The 19,390-nt window shown below is 38.3% G+C and overlaps 1 protein-coding gene across 14 annotated transcripts in view; it reads left to right on the top strand.

Moving 5' to 3' along the window:
- MAST2 (microtubule associated serine/threonine kinase 2) overlaps positions 1–19,390 on the top strand; it is a 184,932-nt gene that overhangs the window by 129,295 nt on the left and 36,247 nt on the right. For 11 of the 14 annotated variants that reach the window (XM_063166009.1, XM_063166012.1, XM_063166013.1 and 8 more), the window contains 5 exons: positions 1,719–1,739; positions 4,257–4,335; positions 9,134–9,288; positions 16,851–16,926; positions 17,786–17,995. In XM_063166009.1, the coding sequence (XP_063022079.1) occupies positions 1,719–1,739; positions 4,257–4,335; positions 9,134–9,288; positions 16,851–16,926; positions 17,786–17,995 (541 nt within the window). The remainder of the gene's footprint in view (positions 1–1,718; positions 1,740–4,256; positions 4,336–9,133; positions 9,289–16,850; positions 16,927–17,785; positions 17,996–19,390) is intronic. The other 3 variants (XM_063166011.1, XM_063166015.1, XM_063166010.1) reach the window with 2 other exon arrangements.

Here is a 19,390-nt window from a genome sequence, read left to right on the forward strand (position 1 = left end):
CTGATCCCACAGCGGTGGATTTAGTGTGAGGAACAGGAATGAGAGAATAGAGACAGCTGGGAAAAGCAGAAAAATGGTGATTTGAATGTTGAGTCCCAGCAGGTAGGCAGAAATGGATAATGATACAGAAAGTTAAATTTTGTGAGAAAGAAAGAACAGGGAAATTGGAGAGCTCCCAAGAAGTGCTTGTGCATAGGAGGTGGGTTATTAGATTAAAGTGTGAGGAAGGTATTTTGGATTTATTAAACTCTGCCTTAGTTGAAAAAAACCCAGTCTGTGTGTAAATGATCTGAGAATAGGAAATGTGTGATCATCCTGAGAGGAAGTAAGTTCTCTGAGAAAGACAGATTTAGCTTGAGGACTAGTTAGAAAAAATGATAAGTCTCAACACTTCAGAGAAGAATAAAGGGTTAGGATTTGATGGAATAAAGTACACTCTTTATCTGAATGGCAGGAAAATCCTGGAGCATTTCTCCATTGAGGTGATTTGCTAGAAGACCTGGTGTCCTTGAATTCTGTGTGAAGCAGACTTTGGTCTTCTAGTCTTATGTAAGAAAATGCTTTTTAATAGCACATGAAATGCAAGAGACGGGATATGTATTTTCCTGTTGCCTCAGAGGGAAAATTAGTGCTTTACCTGCAGCTTAAACAACTCAAATGGACTCATCCACATTTGTTTTTAAAGCCTGATCTGGATGTATTCAATAAGCTCTGTTGAAATCAGCTGAACTTTTACCATTTTTCACAGTATCTGAAGTATCTCACAGGAGTTCTGGATCCTGGAAAACAGTAGAAAAGTTGCAGCAGAAACAGCAGTTATTGTCAAACCTCAATGTAATTTTTCAACATCATGTTTCAACTTGATCCTTCAATATGGCTTTCTAAAACTCTGAAGAGTGCTCGTTCATACTTTTCCACTTTTAAAATCTAATTTTTAAGGAAATAGGTGAATAAAGGTTAAGCCCGTCCTGTTGAGTGCCGTGGTTCATTTTATAGTATTCATGTTCCTCTCTATACTTTTCCTGCCAGGGAAAAGAACACTTAAGCACTGCTTGTTTTAGAAACCCGTTTCTATTTTCTGCTTGCATTACAGTCTGAATAGCTATGCCAGCAGTAACAACAGATACATGCTGGATTACCCCATACTGGTATCAGAATAACTTCTATATGATGGAATTAAGGAATTACAAGTGTGGTGCCAGAGAAATGGATATTTCACAGTACCCTTTTCATTGGCATTGCATGGGGCTTAAGAGATCAGGCCCTCGCCTGATTTCCTGCCTTTGCCATCGCAGGAATTACTTGTTGCTGATTTTCTGCCTTTTTTAGCAGTGTAATTTGTTCATTTATTATCCTGTTTGGACATAATTTGTGAATGCCATTCTTTCTTTATAGTCCTATGATGTGTTCTTTCTTGAGATGGGATAGGAAACTTGTTTGGAAAGTTTGTGTTATTGTAAAGCCACTACAATTTCCTGCAAGGTTGTCCTTAGTGTGACTTGTGATTAACCATAAATCCCTTGTTAGATACCCTTTCAATGATTGTGTCATAGCCACAACACTATGGGCAGGAATGTATGGTTAATTCTGCTCATACTCACTAAAACTGATATTGCAGGAATACCAGTAACAGAAGATGAAGGGTTTTTTTTTCAGAAATCACATGCATCATTTACTGCTCCCTCTCTCATAATTATTGTACAATTTTTTCCACACAGCCATGGACACAGAGCAGACAGGTAATGTGGATCCCATTGCTGCTGTTTGTGTGTGTGTGTAAAGCTTGTGTCCCTAACAAGTTCATGCTGTAACAACCCCATTTAGGCATTCAGCTTCTAGTAGTAGAAACAGAAAATCTTGATATTTTGGCTTAAAGCAATAAACAGGTAGCGCTCTGGTGAAGATGTGTTGTTTTTCTAACTCCTTGTTTGAAATTGATCTGCTTCTTCGTGAAATAGCATTTAGCTGCCATAAAAACACCTCCATAATTAACTAATTAAAATATCATTTTAGAGGCAAAATTTGTTGTTTGCATGTCTTTGTTGGGCTAGCAAAGCATCTATAATAAATAAAAAAACCTAAAGTTGTCATTCCAAGTGTCTTATCCTGAAGTAATATTGCACGTTGTCTCGCTAAAAGTACGTTTATTAACAAAACAATAAAGTACTTTGAAATGCTTTGCATAAATGTAGGAAGAATTTGCTTTAAAGGTCTTTTCCTCTCCCTTGATTTGGAAGATTTTCACTCTTGTCCCACTTCTTTCTGCTAGAGTAGAGCTGATGTGTTTGTCCTGACTCTTAGCACATTGCTTGCCTGGATTGCATCAGCAGAAAACAGCCTAAGCATGAAGGGCTGTGCTGGAATTTCTAATTGAGAAAGATATTTTCTTTTAACTTGGTAAAAATGAAAATTCTAAAGTTATTTCAATGCACCATTTAGGTAATTCAGTTTTTTAAAAAAATCAAGCTTTTCTTTTGCAAGAAATGAATAACTTGTGCAGCAAGAAACAGAATGTTTTGCTCTGGGACTGAGGATCCAAAGTGAGGTTGAATCATTGACATAAATATTTCCCCTGAGCCCCTGTATGTTACAAGAAACTCAATGAAGATTATTGAAGTTAGGTGTTCAATCCCTTACCACAGCATGCTACAACTTTGTAATGTGGATAGTTGTTGTTTTTCAGGGTTAAGAAAGGAATTCCATTTCACTTGAAACGATTTTGAGATTGTTCTTTTACATTTAATTGTCTTGCCAGAGAAAACATCACCTGTGGCTAAATGGGGTTTGGCTGTACCATAGGCATGCAATAAAAATCTGCATTACAGACTTATTATTTTTTTAATGCATGAAGCATGAGTCTTTTTAAAACTCTATTGACATAATATTCTTTCAGTGATGTGGAACAGTGAGTTTATTTCCCTCTCATTCTAAGATAGATGACAAAGAGAGGTGTGCATCAGTGCCTGAAAATAAAAGGAACTAGAGCTGGAAAAACTGTAAACAGGGGTTTTTGTCTTGGTGGGCACAGATAAAGGCACCTTTATCTGGAGGCTTCATAGGTATGGATAGTGGATGAGAAATATTACTGTGAAGATAACAGTTGAGGTTTTTATAATCACTATTTCAGACCTGTACCAAATATTCTATTTTATAATGCACTTGCATAAATGCACTGTATCTGTGTGTACCAAAACCTCCCATGTCTCTCCAAAGTGAGTTAGAGCTGTTCTAATTCAGCTTCATGTTATGACCAGTTACTGATAATCTGCTGCAAGAAAAAACCCAAGCAAATGGAAACTGACGTGAGGAGGAGACTTTTAACATCCATCCCACTGTGCAACAGGACATGGTTGTCCATTTTAAGGACACCATGTGGGAAAATAGATCAGAGCTAGAAAAAGTGCTGTGAGACTGAGCTGAATGTAGTTCGGTTTCCATCCTCACTGAGACTGGGTTTGGGGGAAGAAGAGGATTTCAGGGAGGACAGTGCTGATTCTTCTCAAAGCTCCTGTGTAGTTCTTTGGTTCCTCAGTTTTGACACTGGCAAAACAAGACCTTTCTGCAGTGTCACCACAATGTTTTGGATGTTTTCCCTGAGGAATCAAGATAATCAAGGAACAAGGAACATGTTTATTTGGCTACAATAGGGAAGTAACTGCTGATGTTATAGTGACTGGAGGAGAAAGGACCCTAGGTGAGATTTCTGTGATTTATTCGTGTATTTGGAGTGGGCCCCTTGGCTCTGTTCCTATCTGCTGGGTTTAATTTTCCAGCTATGCCAGGAAATATGCTGGGCAGGATGCCCTCTGAGTAGGTAAACAAATTAATCTGCTTTCAGCTGATTCTTGATCTAATGTAATTTTTTTGTCCTCAATCTGAATCTTCATTTGGAAGACAATGAGCTGCATAAGTATGATAAGCATGAGTGTCTTTTTCGAAGAAGTTTGCAAGGAGCTATTTGTATTTGTCTGTTTTAGGAACTCCAAGTTTTGTACAAGTACAAAGCATCTACTTAATGCAGGATTCTGGTGCCCCTTTGCTTTAGCTTTTCTGAGGTCACCTAGTTTTACTTTCAAAACTTACTCTAATTGCTTTTCCACAAGTGTGGCTGTAAATAGGATACCTGATTTATCTGAATAACTCAAGGCATTAATAAAAGAGTGAGGTTAGGAGATACAGAGGAGAAGCTTGCCTATTTCTCTCCAGAATTAGCCACACTGTGTTCCTGACTGTGATTTCTCTCGTGTTTTCCCCAGAACGGACGGACGCCGCTGGTCCTTGGCCTCCCTTCCTTCGTCTGGATATGGCACAAACACTCCCAGTTCAACAGTTTCAGTAAGTGACACTGACTTTTCCAAGCAATTCAGTTTCTACAAACACGCCCTAACAAATCAGCTTCTGAGTCTCTACTAAAATACTGGATCTTTCTTCATTGTTTTGCTAACATTATTTAATATACTAATTATTTTGAAAATTATTTTAATTACTGGTTCTGCTGCTTTTTTCCTCCATTTCCCAGCTCCTATCATCTTGCACTTTGCCTTCAGCATTGGTGAAATCCCAGTGCAGCACTTGGCTCAAGTGATCATTTGAGAGGCACAAAGTCTCCAAAGTGGCAGGACTCAGAGATAGTGCACAAATACCTTCCAGATCTCAGCTTTTTGTAACTGGGGAATGAAATTCTTGTCTGCTTTCAAGTACTTAGTCTGAAAACCTCTTCTACTAGGCTAGCAGAAAGAGAAATTGATAAGCCACATCTGTTATTCAGCCCCAGTAATTTGAACCTCCTAATGAAGCTTTCCAGTTCTTACACCATCATTAGAAAGGTTGGCTGCAGTGTGCTTGAGTTCTGTGAGTAATACCACCAAGCTGGTAGCACCATGTTAACCCTTGTAACTCTGACATGCTTCCTAAAATGAATCTTATTTTTAGTTTAAGTCAGCTCAGCGTTGTGGTTATCCCCATTAGAACCTTATAAAGACAAAGATAGAAATATTGGAACTATAAAGTACAGACTTAATGTAACATGCTTTTGTATGTGTCTTATGGTGTCTTCAACTGTGTGGTAACAAATCACTGCCTCTTTCCATAATACTGATCATTTGGTTTTGTATTAATTATTTAGAGTGTGCTCCTAATAATTGTAACACCTTCATTAATTAGGGCTCATTACTACATGTTATGCAAATCTTACACTGTATCGTTGTTTTCCTTGTGAACTGTTCTAAGTTCATCCATAAACTTTCTAGTGCCTCTCAAACACAAATTTATAAGGTTTTTTGGGGGTGAGTGTTAAATTCAATCTATATAGAAAAAGAAGAAATTGGGGTCAAAAGTTTCCTTTCAGTATAAATTGATAATGATTAAAATTTGATTCTGCAATGTTAATCTTATCTCTATAACTTCATTTCTTCAGACACATTCTTGCAAACTCTAGTTCACACAATTTCTACCATTTGTTACTTTCTGAGGTTCAAGACATTTGTTTTCTAGTTGAGTTTGGGGTGCTTTTGTCTCCTTGGAAGGCAGGTGACCTGATTTCAATGTGCATACAGATATGTGGCCAGGAGCACAGAAAAATGTACAGGAAAAAGATGTCCCTGGTTGCACTGCCACACATTATTATACATTCAAGCACTTAAGAGCAGCTGTTAAGAAGAGGCTCTGCTTTGGCCTTTATAGTCTTAGGTTAAATCTTTATGTGCATAATCCTTGTCTAAGTCCTCTTCAAGCTATGGGAGCATGGAGCAAGCACAGTTACTTTCCATATGGATGGCGTCCAATAATAGCTTGGTCATCGGTAGTCACTGTGACAACTTCCAGTTTGCTTGTGAAGATGACACTTTTGGAGGCCAAACTGTAGTTTTTAAAGAGTTTGTAGTTTGACCAGACTTAAAGTGGATGCCTGTGGAGAAAGAAAAAGTAGCAACACCAAAAATCTGTTGGAAGCATCAGTTCTTACTTTGAAATTGGGACATCAAGGCCACTTATAGAAAGCTCTTGTCTTTCTGGCATGAGAAAGCTGAGAACTTTCTAAAGTTCTGTATTTTTTTCTGCACTCAGTCATCATATTTGTCTCTCTTCATGTTCCCAGAAATAGATAGACCATTTTGATTAATGTTTTCCAATGAAAAAAGCAAACAAACAATTCAACAAATCTGAGATAGACATGTCACATAGAAAGCATCAGTTCAAATGGTAATTTTTCAAGTGTCAGTAACAGGGAAGTGTAATGAGAAGCATAGTGATAGTTGTAGTTAGACCTGAATTCAGCTTCATTCAAGAAATTGGTTGAAACATGTAATTCCAAGGCTTTTATTTTTTTCCCCTAAGTGACTAAGTTCCTCATCTCTAGACCTTTTGCTGGTTCAGTAGTAGAAAGACTTTGAAATGGGCTGTTTAGTAAGCAGTGATGCAATTGTTGGAGCTATTAAACCTGGTATTACATTTCTAAGCCAATCCTATTATCTCAGTATTTCACAGATTAGAATTAATTTGAATTGATCTGAATAACACCTCTAAAGTTGATAAGCAGTGTTATTGCTGCATAGACTTGGAAACTGAAGTAAGAGGCAGTGAAGGGGCTTGTCAAAAGGACACAATGAATTAGTGCTGCAGACAGGAATTTAACAGAAATTTGGGTTTCCATTTCATATGATCAGTCCTCAAGATTGTTTCTCTCTCAAGCAAGAAAAGGAAGCCAGTACACCTTTGCTCTGGTGGATGTGCCAGTGGAAAATGAAATATCAAGAAGGTCCCAGTCCATTCTGTGTCCTGCTGGTTGAGCTTTTGTATGAGAGCAAGAGCTGACCCCCATCTCTGTGACCAGAGATCACCTGCTGTACCAACCTACTGAGCAGCCCAAGGCATTTACCTAGTCCTAGGTCAGTGAGTGAGGACCTGTAGATTCTGCTTTACTTTTTGCTTCCGAATGAGGGATGATACTTCAATCAAAACCAAACCACATTGACCCTTTTCTTACAAATCATGAAGACCAGATGTAGCATCAGACCAACATTGAAAAAGCTGAAGAAGACCTTTCTAGTTAGGTGAATCAGTTAGATGGGCCAGTATACAATTATTTTTAAACAGTTAATCTGCTCTTCATTTTCTAGATGCAGAGTGAGTTTACAATCAACAATAACATAGATTGATTTTTTGTTTTTTTACTGGAGAATAGTTGGCTAATTCTGCATCTGTAATTAAGACACCAGGGGGATATTTGTATTAGTCTGCTGCAAATATTGAGTAGTGGGATGTGATTACCTGCAAATCAATACTTCAGAAGTGTTTCACTTTGCTTTCATGCTTTTTCACTGAAAGGTCATATGCCTTAATACTGCTAGAGAAGCCCTTGGCAGAGAATGTCCATGGTCTTTATCTTCAGGGCCTTCATTAATTATTCTCTGGAATTCTAAACTTTGTGATCTGATTGCTTTTAAGGAGAGGAAGTGGAGGGAGGATTTTGCTGTGCTGTCCATGGGCTGACTAGCGCTGCTTCCCCAGTGATTGTGCTGTTGGGAAACATAAAGTTTTTAATGATTTTTCTAGATTATAAGTTTTGATTTTTTTTCTTTCTAAGTCAAGTAACTATGTGCTAAACTAATTTGTTTTGAATCAGACATGCATTTGCAATACCAGAACCTGGGTATCTGTTAAGGCAGGTTTTTAAGTGTCTTTAGTACTTCCTTTTCTGTAAAATGCCTCTGTGCAGTGCAGTGGGAGTGGATCTGGAGCCAATTAAATTTTTGTCAAAAATAGGATCTTTAGGCTGATAAGTTCTTATATTACCAGTTTTTCTGGTTTTTACAATACTTGGAATAACTACACCATTTGAACATTCTATGTGACTTGTTCATCTCAGATTTGCTGGCTGATTGGGTTTTGCCCCTCAGAAAATGTCAATCCAAATGATCTAGCTATATGAGAAAAGACAGATATGCTTTCTTTCCCATGCTAGGTGAGTTAAATCTTTGGTCATATGTGTTATATCATGTATAACTCCCTCCTACCAATATTTCTGGTACTAGGATGTAGTGCTTCCAGTCTAAGTGAAGGTTGTTGTAGCAAAAGGAAAAGTTTTCCTGCTGGAACAGTGTACATAATTAATTTCATCAGATAACAATGAGCTGTGGAACTTAGGTCAGGGTGATGTTTTTAATAAGGCCCACTGGTGTTGTTCAGTGCTACTCTGATTATTCAGCACTTCTTTTTTTATTTTCCCCTTTGTTTTTAAAGAGAATTTTTAATTTGTCCTTACGTAATTTATTTTCTTCTCTAAAATGGAAAGGGGCATTGAAGAATCACACACAAAAAAATGCATTTGTTACTTGACCTTCAGCTTTTTCCCCTGGAATGTCTAACTTTGATGTTATTAGTATTTTCCACTAATATTTTCCACAAGTACTTCTTTTAATCTCAGGTTTTATGAGGTTCACAAATTAACACAGTTTCATGTCTGTTATTATCACAGAACGTGTCATATAAATACATCAACTTATTTGCAGAAGAATAAAATGTTTAGTTCACTGATGAGAAACTTTGTTAGTCTTACAAGTCAGATACTTTATATATTGTTGCTACCCTGGTTAGAGAAGAAGCCTGATGGGTAATGAAAAGGAGAAATAAAATCCTGATCATTTACAATAGTTACAATAGCAATTTCCTGTGAGAGCCAATAACCAAAAAAAATCTGAGGTCTACACAGCTCCATAGCATTTTGCATGCCATGAAGCTCCTGAGCTAAGAGAATATGAGGGAAAAGGAAAGAAAGTTGCTCACCACTCCAGGAACCTCCTTGTCCTTTCCTGAGTAGTGCTGGTACTCACGTGCCTCCCTTTCTGTCTCCTGATAGTAAATTATCTGCATGATCAGACGTGCTGGTTCCAGAATCAGATGCAATGGTTCTCTAGCCCTCTCCCAAAGTTTTCCTGATCTGACCAGCTCTGTCATTGAATGTAAGGGTTGGCTTAGCCTGATGAGAGCAATAAAAAGAGGCACCTGGTCTGATAAATAGCTTTCTTTTCCGCTGGAGTGCGCAGTGTCTGGCAGAATCCGTTCCTCTTCCATTCATTAGCTGACCCCTATGCATGCGTTTAGTGCATTTCTTTTCTGTATTTTTTTCTGTACTCAGTCATCATGCTCATCTCAGGAGAAGCTGCACCAGCTGCCCTTTCAGCCCACGGCAGATGAACTTCATTTCCTGACAAAGCATTTCAGTACTGAGAGCATCACTGATGAGGAAGGGCGCCATTCTCCAGCCTTGAGGCCTCGGTCTCGCAGCCTCAGGTGAGCTTTGGATTGCTTGTGGAATTTTTTAAGTTGTTGGACACATTTATTGCATTTCTATATGTGCTTTCAGATCTAAGAATCATTACCTGTAGTTGCTTTGTTACATGTCTTTGAAACTTTTAATCAGCATTTAACTCACCTCATCTGATCACAAAGGGTTTTTTCTCACATTGCTGAGCTTTTGGATTGCAAAGTGGTTGGTATGCACTGCTTTTGTATTTTCACAATAACTCTATGAAAACATGATCAGCAAGTGTCTCAAACTGCATAGGGTGTAGGTTTCTTTTAGTGAAGTTTCTTCTCAGAATTTTGCTGCAATATCATAAGGATGTGGTTATAACCACTTTTAATAACTTTTCTGGCAGTGCTTCAGAGTAGATAAAGTCAAAACCTTAAATGGAGTTGCTCCCCAGCACGATTTTTTAATATTGCTGAAAATGTTTCTGCTGCATTAATAATTGAATCATTTTACTTTTGGTTCAGAGAACTGGTTGTTCAAAGATAACTGTCCAGGTTATTTCCTTGTGTAGTTGATTTCTCCATACATAAAACCAGAAGCAACTAGAATTTCATCTTTCACAGAATTACAGAATGGCTGAGGTTGGAAAGAATCTGTGGAGATCATCCTGTGCAAAACCCTTTTCAAGTAGGCTGCCCAGGATCATGTCCATATAGCTTTTGAATATCTCCAAGGACAGAGATTCCACAAACTCTCTGGGCAATCTTTCTGCAGATCTCTAACAGCTATGTGGAATAAATCCACAAACACTTTGTATCATGGCAAAAGCCTCAAGTTTTGCTATGCCTTTAGTGCTGGACCAAGTGAACAAAAGTCTAGGGAAAGTCTAGACACACCTTGTGAAAGAAAAGGGTTTTTACAAGCAGGGTTGAAGGAGGTGAAGCCTTCATTCATCTGAGGATGCTGAAGGTGGATATCACCTTTAAATTAATGGACAATATTCAAAAACTCTGCCAGCTGGAATTGCTGAATCAGTGTGCCCAGCTCAGGACTTGGGTGGGCATTTGTAAAAGTAGGAAGTGAAACAGGCCAGGATAGTAACAAAACCCATGGTGAATATCATGTCATGGCAGAGCTGACCTTTCAGGATTATTTGTAATTATTTGTGTGTTCTGAACTTCAGTGCAGGCTGCATGGTAATTGCATATAGACCTGCTAAGTGTAATTGCACAATAATAATCTACAGGAGCAGGTGAGTGCTGTGGGTAGTGGCACACTCAGCCAGGGACCTCCTCAGTGCCATGTAGTGAAGACTGATTGTAAATTCTGTACTAAGCCCCTTTGAACCATAGTCCTGCCACTGATAACCCTGACCCTGCTGAGCAGTGGAACTGTAGTGGCACCAGTTCTCTAGGGTTGAGGCAGCTCCTGCAGACACACATGCTAAAGTAATGATTGTCCTCTAGCACAGGTGTCATCCTGGGGTAGAAAACACTTCTGCTAATGCAAGAATGATATACATCACCACGTAAAGAGCCCAGTTTTATTTTCTTCCTTGTTAATATGGGTTATCAGGTTGCAGAGAATTTTGCCTCTGTGAGCCAATTTGAAGCACACTGATCATGGAGTAGGTTTATAATTTGTGGTGGGATGAGATTAATTCAGTGTGTCATATAACTGATTAATCTTCTTCTTCTCTTGGATACCTTTTCTGGCTCTCTCACTGGTTTTTAGTGTGAAAATGTCCACCCTTATTGGTATTCCAAAGCTTAGAAAGAAGTAATTTAATTTTTTCAACTCACTGTGCCTCATTTGGTTTCCATTTTGCTTATTGCCAGTCCTGTGATGCTGTGTGACTCTAAAGCACCCTTGCCACTACCAAGCATTCATGCTGGCCCTTGCACCTCCAAGGAGAATGGATAGGTCACTCCAACCAACTGCAGCAATGTTTGCAGGAGCAAAATCCCTCTCACAGAGGGCAGCCTGTGCTTGTAAACAAATGCTGAAACACATGCAGACCAGACATTGTTCACTGCCCAAAGCTTGCTTATTTATTTGCCCACACTTTAGAGTTACCCCACTTGGTGAGAAGATATTTTCACTTAAAAGCTGAGAACAGCTTTTGTTTTTCAACATTGAATTCAATTAAGCACTAATTTCCTTAAAATGTATTTTTTCACTCAGTGGTCTTGTTTGATCAGCTTTAATGAAAAGCAGATGAACAAAATACATCAGACATTTCCCTTAATTGGCAGTCATGGCTTTATAATTTAAAAGATGGTGTCATAGTTAATAATGGTGTCATACACATAGTTAATGTGTATTCATTTTCCTTCCTATATGACTGCAGCCTTACATCTGTTTTTGAGAGAGGAAGTGGCATTTTGAGATGTCACTGCCAAATGCTGAGATTGTTTTTTCGTCTCTGTAATCCAAGATATTTTTTTTAGAAGTGCAGATGATCATTTTATGCTACTGGGTATAGAATATTGCCTAGATGTAACTTTTGGAAAAATACATGTACTTTTTTGGCTAGAAATGTACCATTTTCTAGCTGCAAATGTTCTGTTCATACAGAGCACTCTTAATGATCAAACTGGATGATAAAACTTACAAAGTGTGCAGTCATGGAGGGTGCACTGACAGATTGGTAGCACCTCTGCTTTGCTTGAGGTGTTCTGCCAGTGTGCCTTGAGGATACTCATCTTTTATTTAATCATGCCTTATTTGAAATGCCCAGAATTTCTGCCCTGAAGAAATGGCACTGGTTCTTTCCCAGCTGCTTCCCTCTGCAGGGGGAAAGAGGGAACAAGAGACCAGTGCTGGAATGCAGAGGTGTGACATCCTTATAAAGCTGCTTGCAAAATCCAGGAGCCTGTTCTCTCATCTGTCTCAAAAAGATCCAGTGCTCACATGCTCAGTCAAAGAACATCTTTCTATGTGATCCACCTGTTTAGGTGCTTGTAGTGTGTCTTCTGTAGAAGAAAAGACTTCTTTATTACCTGTAGAAGTAGTTCCTAAATATCATCTCTCAACTGTTCTCTCTCTTTTTTTGTTTTTTTTTTTTTTTTTTTTTTTGTTTTTTTTTTTTTGTTTTTTGTTTTTTGTTTTTTGTTTTTTTAAATAATGCAACCTTCAAATTCTTTAAGTTATTGACCAACAGGGAGATCCCCAGGCTACATTTGTTTTGTTCAGATCAATCCTGGACTTCACCTGAACAAGATCTTTTCTCCCTGGAGTAAAAAGCATGAAAAGTTGTGAATACTTGCACTAAACTTGGCATCATTACTCTTTTTAAGTTAAAGAGATGCTGCCTTCCATCTTTTCCCAGTTCTCTTCACTTGTCATCTTTAGCAGTTGCTCACATGTGGGAATGTGTGGATAATGTCAGCGATAAAAGTAGAGTTAACTAATAAAGACTTTTTCAGGAGCTGCCTTTGTGCAGTCACTCAGCCCACCAATCTGCCCATTTTTCTTGATCTCTTTTTGTGTTTCAGGATAATGTTGTCTAGGTAAAAAGGGCAGAAGATTGTTGCAGTGAATTTTTATGTAGTTGAATTAGATGAGATCATCCTTCTTCATCTCTTTGCAGGGTAGTGCTTTTTAAATGCAATCCCCCAGCCTGACTTTTAGCACACTGGATCCTGCTGTTAAGAATATACAGACAAAACAACTGGAAAATACCAAAAAAGACTCCTGATGATAAAATGCCTAAGAAGCAATAGGTGTTGTGGAAACCAGTGGCCTACACAGTCCATTTTTATCTTTCATCCTGCAGGCTGTGGGGCTCTCTCCTCTCAGTGCACTCCAGAGGCAGCTTTAACCACTTGAGTAACCGTGGTGTGTTCATCCCTTCACGCTGCTCTCAGGCAGGGCCATCCACCACAAGCTGTGGAGCAGGGATTCAATCCCCATCGATTTGGGAAAGGATAATAGTTTTATATTCTACAGCACAAGGCATCTATTCCTTCTGAAAACACATTCTAACTGCATTACAGATAATGTTGGTCTCTTTTTTTCCTCTCTCAAGACGGTGTGTCCTGTGAACTTGACTTGAAAAGGTTTTTCAAAGTGGTTGGTTTTACATTTATTAACTTTTGGGTTCACTCACCTTTTTTGTGGTTTTCTGTTATGAAGAAAACTGGGTATCCTTATTTGTTCTTTGCACTGCTTGTTACTCCAACTTTGTGTTTTCATTCTAAAGCAGTCTCAGTTTTTGCTGGCATGCATAAAACTCCTGAAATATTGGAAAGCAGAAGTTGCAGCCCCTGCTGCTGGGGAAGTTTTCTGACTTCTAGTATTAATGTAACTTTCATTACCTCAAAGATTTAAATATTTATTTCCTGGGAGAAGAGGAAGGCTCACCTTCAGCAGGAGGCTTATTTTAGTGCCTACTTTATCCAACTTTAGCTCTCTAGTTTTCAAATTCCTTATTTTGTGTGTCTGGAAATGACAGAAAATTAAAGCCTATAGCTCTGTGTTTCCCATGAGAACTGACTTCGATCATATCCTGTAAATACAACCTAATTAAACCTTTATATACAGTGTGAAAGCAGAGGGAAACAGTGCTTTCAGCTTTTTTGTTTTTTCCTAATAAGTACAGCTGTCATAGTGAAGGAGAAATTACCTATTCATAAACATGTCGGTTTTATTTAGTCATCCTTAAACTAGATTTTGTGAGATTTAAGTTATTGCGTAAACGTTGCTCCTCAAAATAGCTCTCTATAAGCTATTTTCACTTTGAAGCATCAGATAAGGAGACATGAGTTTTGACAGGTTGAAGGCAACAGAAATCTTTGTGGGAGATAGATACCCCTGAAAATCCACCTCCACGTTGTCTCATAAAGAGAAGGAAGCGTGAAGGAGGGGAAAAGAGAGTAGTTTTTCATTCTGCTGTTAAGCTTAAGGGGACAGATATTATTCTTCTAATGTCTGCTCTGCCGAAATGAAAAACTCACTGACAATAATCACTTCTTTGACCTACCTATCTGCACCAAGAAAAGGGAAGGAGCCTGCCTTTTGTTTTAAATTTTATGCACGTGCACAGCATGTGTCCTCTGTTTTGCAGAAAATAATCTGTTCTTCTCTGAGGCTTGAAATGTTAGATTGGTTTGGTTCTGCCTGTGAAATTTTTTGGTGCTGGATAGATGTGTGAAGCTTTTGCATTTGAAAAGATGTCATGCCAGTAAAATGTCTTAGACTCCTTTTATCTTATTTCTAAATTTCCTTGTGTTCTCCCTTGGTGGCATTCAGTTATCTGCCCAGTCCTTGTTCCTTTTTCACCTGGTTGTGTCCTAGAGGTGCTGTAGAGAACCTGGCAGTGCTTGGCAGACAGTCTTTAGTTAGTTAGGTATCCAGCTAATTAGTTCCTTAGTTTCCCAACCTAAGAATCAACATTAGAAATTATGATGCAGTATATTATGTTGCAGTCTTGCTATAATCAGCTAGACATTTAATTTGACCTCGTATATTGAGCAAATTTTATTTTGGGTGACAATGTGCCCCTTGATCTGGAGTTTTATCCAGAGATTTCTGGGTATTCTGTTGTTTTGATTGTTAGAAAGTGGTAGAAGGTGAGAGACAAAACTGCAAATGCCCAAGGAAGCGCTTTCTTACCAATTGGTGTGCACAGAAATTTTTTTGTAAACAAAAGCAAACACAGTAAATTCTCCTATCATGGGTCTCCCTAAGGAAATTCTACATCTGCTGGCAGGACAGCTCAAGTAGCCTGATTTCTGCAGAGCTCTTAATTTCCTGTATCCGTATGAATAAAGTGCCTTGAAAGCAAAAGGCAAAATCCCTCATGTTTTATTGTAGCCCTAAGACAGCAAATACTTAAGCATGTACAAATTTTACTGTTAAAGTGAAGTATGTGTGTGCCTCAGTATTTCTGTGTAAGTATCAAAGGGCTCATATATACTTGTAATTTATACCTCACTTAGATCACACAGAGAAGAATTACATCAGAGAAAAATAAATTCTTCAATAACTGTGTTCACCAAGTCCTCCAGCTCCATATGAAGTACCAGTAAACAAGTGTGGTGTTTGTGTCAGCATGTTTGGTCTTAAGAGAAAAAAGGATAAGGATAGCAGGCTAAATGTGCAGGGGAATTTGCTTATAACTCTGCAATTTAAATGTTTTTACCCGAATGTTTAATTATGTCATACATTACATATGAATATAAATGTAAGTTTCTTTTAAAAGAAAATTCTTCTTGATTAAAAATAGCTATCTATGAAGCTAAGGGAAGTTGATGAAAATGTCTTTTTACTTGCTATTCATAACATACAAATCAGTTTTCTTCTTCTTCAACATAAGGATTCAGTGACAGATTTAATCTGAAGTGCATTTTCTCAAGCTAAGGAATAAGCAGTAATAAAAACAAGACATGATGTAATTGATGGAATATCAGTACAAGGCATAAAAAGAGTTTGGTACTGCTGCAATCTTTGACACAATGAGTTAAATTTTCTTTGAATTGTTAATATATGTTGCCAAAAGAATGTTTTTTGCTCTAAACAGGTTAGCAGGAAGGTAGTAACTGTAATGCATTCCAAGTTTAAAATGCATTTATTCCATTTAGAGAGATCGATTTCATCCTTCACTAGCAAGTTTGAAATGTTTGAAGGCATTTAAGATAAAATTGTATCTTTTGACATAGAGTACTTTTAGGAGTATTTACTTCTCTTAAAATCATGAAGGCAATGATCATGTAAGATGCCAAATAATTGAAGCCCTTGTTTGTTTTGAACATTGAAACAAGGTAGCTGGAGCACTGAGCTGCTGCAGGCGATCTGTAGCTGGGGATTATCTGCATTACCTCATCCGCCTGTCCTTGGTGGCAGAGTGAGTCAGAGCCCTGCATACCATCAGATGTGATGAAACAAGATGCAACCTTTCTTTAAAAAACCCACCCAAACAGTAACATAAATGCAGCTTGTCAAGATTTACTGTCCTGTTTTTTTTTATTTTTTGAGTGCCTTAAAGTTTCTTGCAAACTGTGCATAGATGCATATGGATCCATGGTGTAATGTGCATCAAGGGAATGCAGCTTTCATAAAAGAACTCTGTCCCTGTTGCCTGTGGGATTTATTTTATATGTAAGATTTAGCTGAATAACAGTGCTCGTGCAGTATCCTTCAGACAAAGCAAAACAAATCACCCCAACTTCCTTACTTCCTATTGCCCTGCTCCCTTCTGGCACTTGAGACTCCAGAGCTCAGTGTGATTTTTTTTGGAGTAGGGCTGCTCCTGCTTCCATGGTGGGCAGTCACAGGATGAAGGGAATAGCAAATGTATCTGCAATAAATGCACTGGGGTTCTGCAAGCTTCTGTGTTAGGGTTTGCATTCACTGGAAATGGAATAGGAGAGTTTCTGCTAGAGCCTGTGTGGGGACAGGGATGTCAGCATCTCCAGGAGACTGCAGACTGCCACTGCTTGCCAGGATCTTCTCTGAGGTCCAGCATCTGCACAGCACTGAAGTGAACTCAAAGCTTTGGAATGGCTATAGTCAATGTGGCAGCATTATGATTAGCACTGGGTTTTGAAGTTTTGGTGTGATATCTGTAAATGATAACATGATTTCTTTTCTCCTCCAGCCCTGGTCGCTCTCCAGTTTCCTTTGACAGTGAAATAATAATGATGAATCATGTGTACAAAGAAAGGTTTCCAAAGGTAAAGAAATACTTTTTGAATAATGCATTCAATGAACTTGTGTCCAAGCTCAGAATTAGTTTGTAGTGCTGGTTGTTGAAGGAGTCCAGCTTTTCAAGCAGTGATTGAGAGTTTGAAGCTGCCTCCTCATCTTCATATCTTAATTCTGCAGTAGAAGAAATAGATTTGGTGTATGTAGAGATTAAGTTGGAAAAGGCTGAATTGGTTTTTTTTGTTTGTATTTCATATTTGCTAAATTTTGATGTCTTCTATTGGCATGAGAAATTCTCACAAGAGTGAGAAGAAGAGCCATGCCTTGGCTTTTTAAAAAGCTGGATAATGAAACCTGTGGAAGCAAGTTAAAAGACAAAATCTCATTGAAATGAGTGTAAAAGATTGTGTATCCCACAGCTGTCGATATGGCCATTCCTTCCTGTTCCACCACCAGCAAAAATAGATGTTTCTCTGGCGACAGGATATCAGGGCTTATAGTGATAGAAACGCCGCGTGTTTCTTGCTTGGGGCAACGATTTTCAGCTTCCACAGTCTTGTCTGAAAGTTCTGAAAACTGCCTCACATCTTACATCCTTACTTTGGAGACCCAGGGAGGAATACAGCCTCAGGACCAAGATATTTTTATGGTCATTTACATTTTCAGAAAGCATGTTTTGATTAATTTTTGCTGTTTGCTCGTGTGAATATAACTTTTGCCTCTGATGTGCTATCTTGACTCTCAGAAAACGCTACTGTATTTTGGAATGTTTTTTAAGCCTCGTGCAATATGATATTGCAAATGTTTCTTTAGCACCCTACTTGTTTATGCTTTAAGGTCTGCCTTAGTAAAATTGAGGAGTAATTTCTCTTTATTCTGCACTTTTAGGCCACGGCACAGATGGAAGAACGGCTGGCTGAGTTTATTGCCTCCAATGCTCCTGAGAACGTGCTGCAATTAGCAGATGGGGTCCTAAGTTTCATTCATCATCAAGTTATTGAACTGGCCAGAGATTGCCTAGATAAATCACGTGAAGGTCTTATTACTTCTCGGTACTTTTATGAGCTGCAGGAAAACTTAGAGAAACTTCTCCAGGATGTAAGTGCCCTCTGGAAAGTAGAATATATTATTTTGATTGAAACTGTAACCAATAAGCCAGAGCTTTGATTTTAGGAGAGACAGTGTGGATTCCAGGGGAGGGGCAGTGGGTGGGGGATGTCAGGAGATCTGAGATGTTCCAATCACCTGGAACAGGATCTACTGTGGCTGGATTTGAGTAAATCACTTCACCTGTGAACTTTGTTTGTACAGAAATTAAATGGGAATATGAGTAAGTCAAAGGCAGTCTTCACCATTTATGAAAATTTGGTTTATTCAGCTGAACAAAATTACCGAAATCTTTTCTCATAAACTTCAGGACTCTGAATGACTTATTAATTACAATAGAGCCTTCAAGAAGTGAAAACACCATAGCTATTAGTGTTGCTGTAAATTTTTCACAAAAGATTTTCTTGAGCTCAGTTGTGGGCTTTTAGTACTTGGATGTGTTTTGTGGCATTCAAAGCATATGAAAATACACAAGGGGGCGTAATTTTAATGCAGTCTCAGTATGCTTCAGCTACTCATTAAAAATTGCTCTTTCCCTTCAACATGAAAACAATATTAAATTTCAAACATCTCTCAGAATTTATGCCATAACTGTTGTGAAGAATCTGTGCTATTGCCAATTGCTGGGTCCAGACCTCTATTTAGGAATATCTTTCTAATCCTCTGCTTTAATGATACAGCAAGCTGAAAAAACCGATTTTATAAATATTGCGTTCTCAGACAGCAAATATCACAGAGACACCTGGAAAGAGAACATCTAAAATACTTTGTTTTCTGTTATGGTATTCATTTTATTTTACCTTTATTGATAAGTTTGTCAACTCACTGACATGACTTGCACTAGATTGTGTCCCTTTGCCGCTCTTTTCAGACATTAGAAAAAGGAAAATGAGTAAAAATACTATATTAATGTACATTTGTTGTATTAAAAAGCTTTGTGAAAGCTGCGGGAACTTCCCTTGTATCAGCTAAATTTTTTGGCTGCCCCATTTATCTAAGTGTGGCTGTAATTTTTCTGGTATTTGTTATGCTTGAGAGAAAAATGAGTCATGTTTGGATCTGTGGTGTTCTGTTTGGATGGGGAGTATAATTTTGACAGACCAAGAGAGGTAGGGAATATCTTTTGAGGGTCTATATGATTGTCTGCCTATTGGATATAACCACTTGTGGATCCCCCTTCTATCTCCAGAGTCTGGAAGCAGAGTATTTGCACATGTCAGCTGTGAAATAAGGGATCAGGTCTCTTTGGGTGATGGTTTGGAAGTTGGGAAGGTTTCATTAAAATTGACTTTGTATGGTCTGCAAAATCCCTTATGTTTCAGGGGCACAGGGGGACTACACTGTGTTTTACTGCTTTTGGTAGCAGATCCTTGGAGCCTGAAATTC

The sequence above is a fragment of the Melospiza melodia genome, chromosome 11, assembly GCF_035770615.1.
Source record: "Melospiza melodia melodia isolate bMelMel2 chromosome 11, bMelMel2.pri, whole genome shotgun sequence".
NCBI lineage: Eukaryota > Metazoa > Chordata > Aves > Passeriformes > Passerellidae > Melospiza > Melospiza melodia.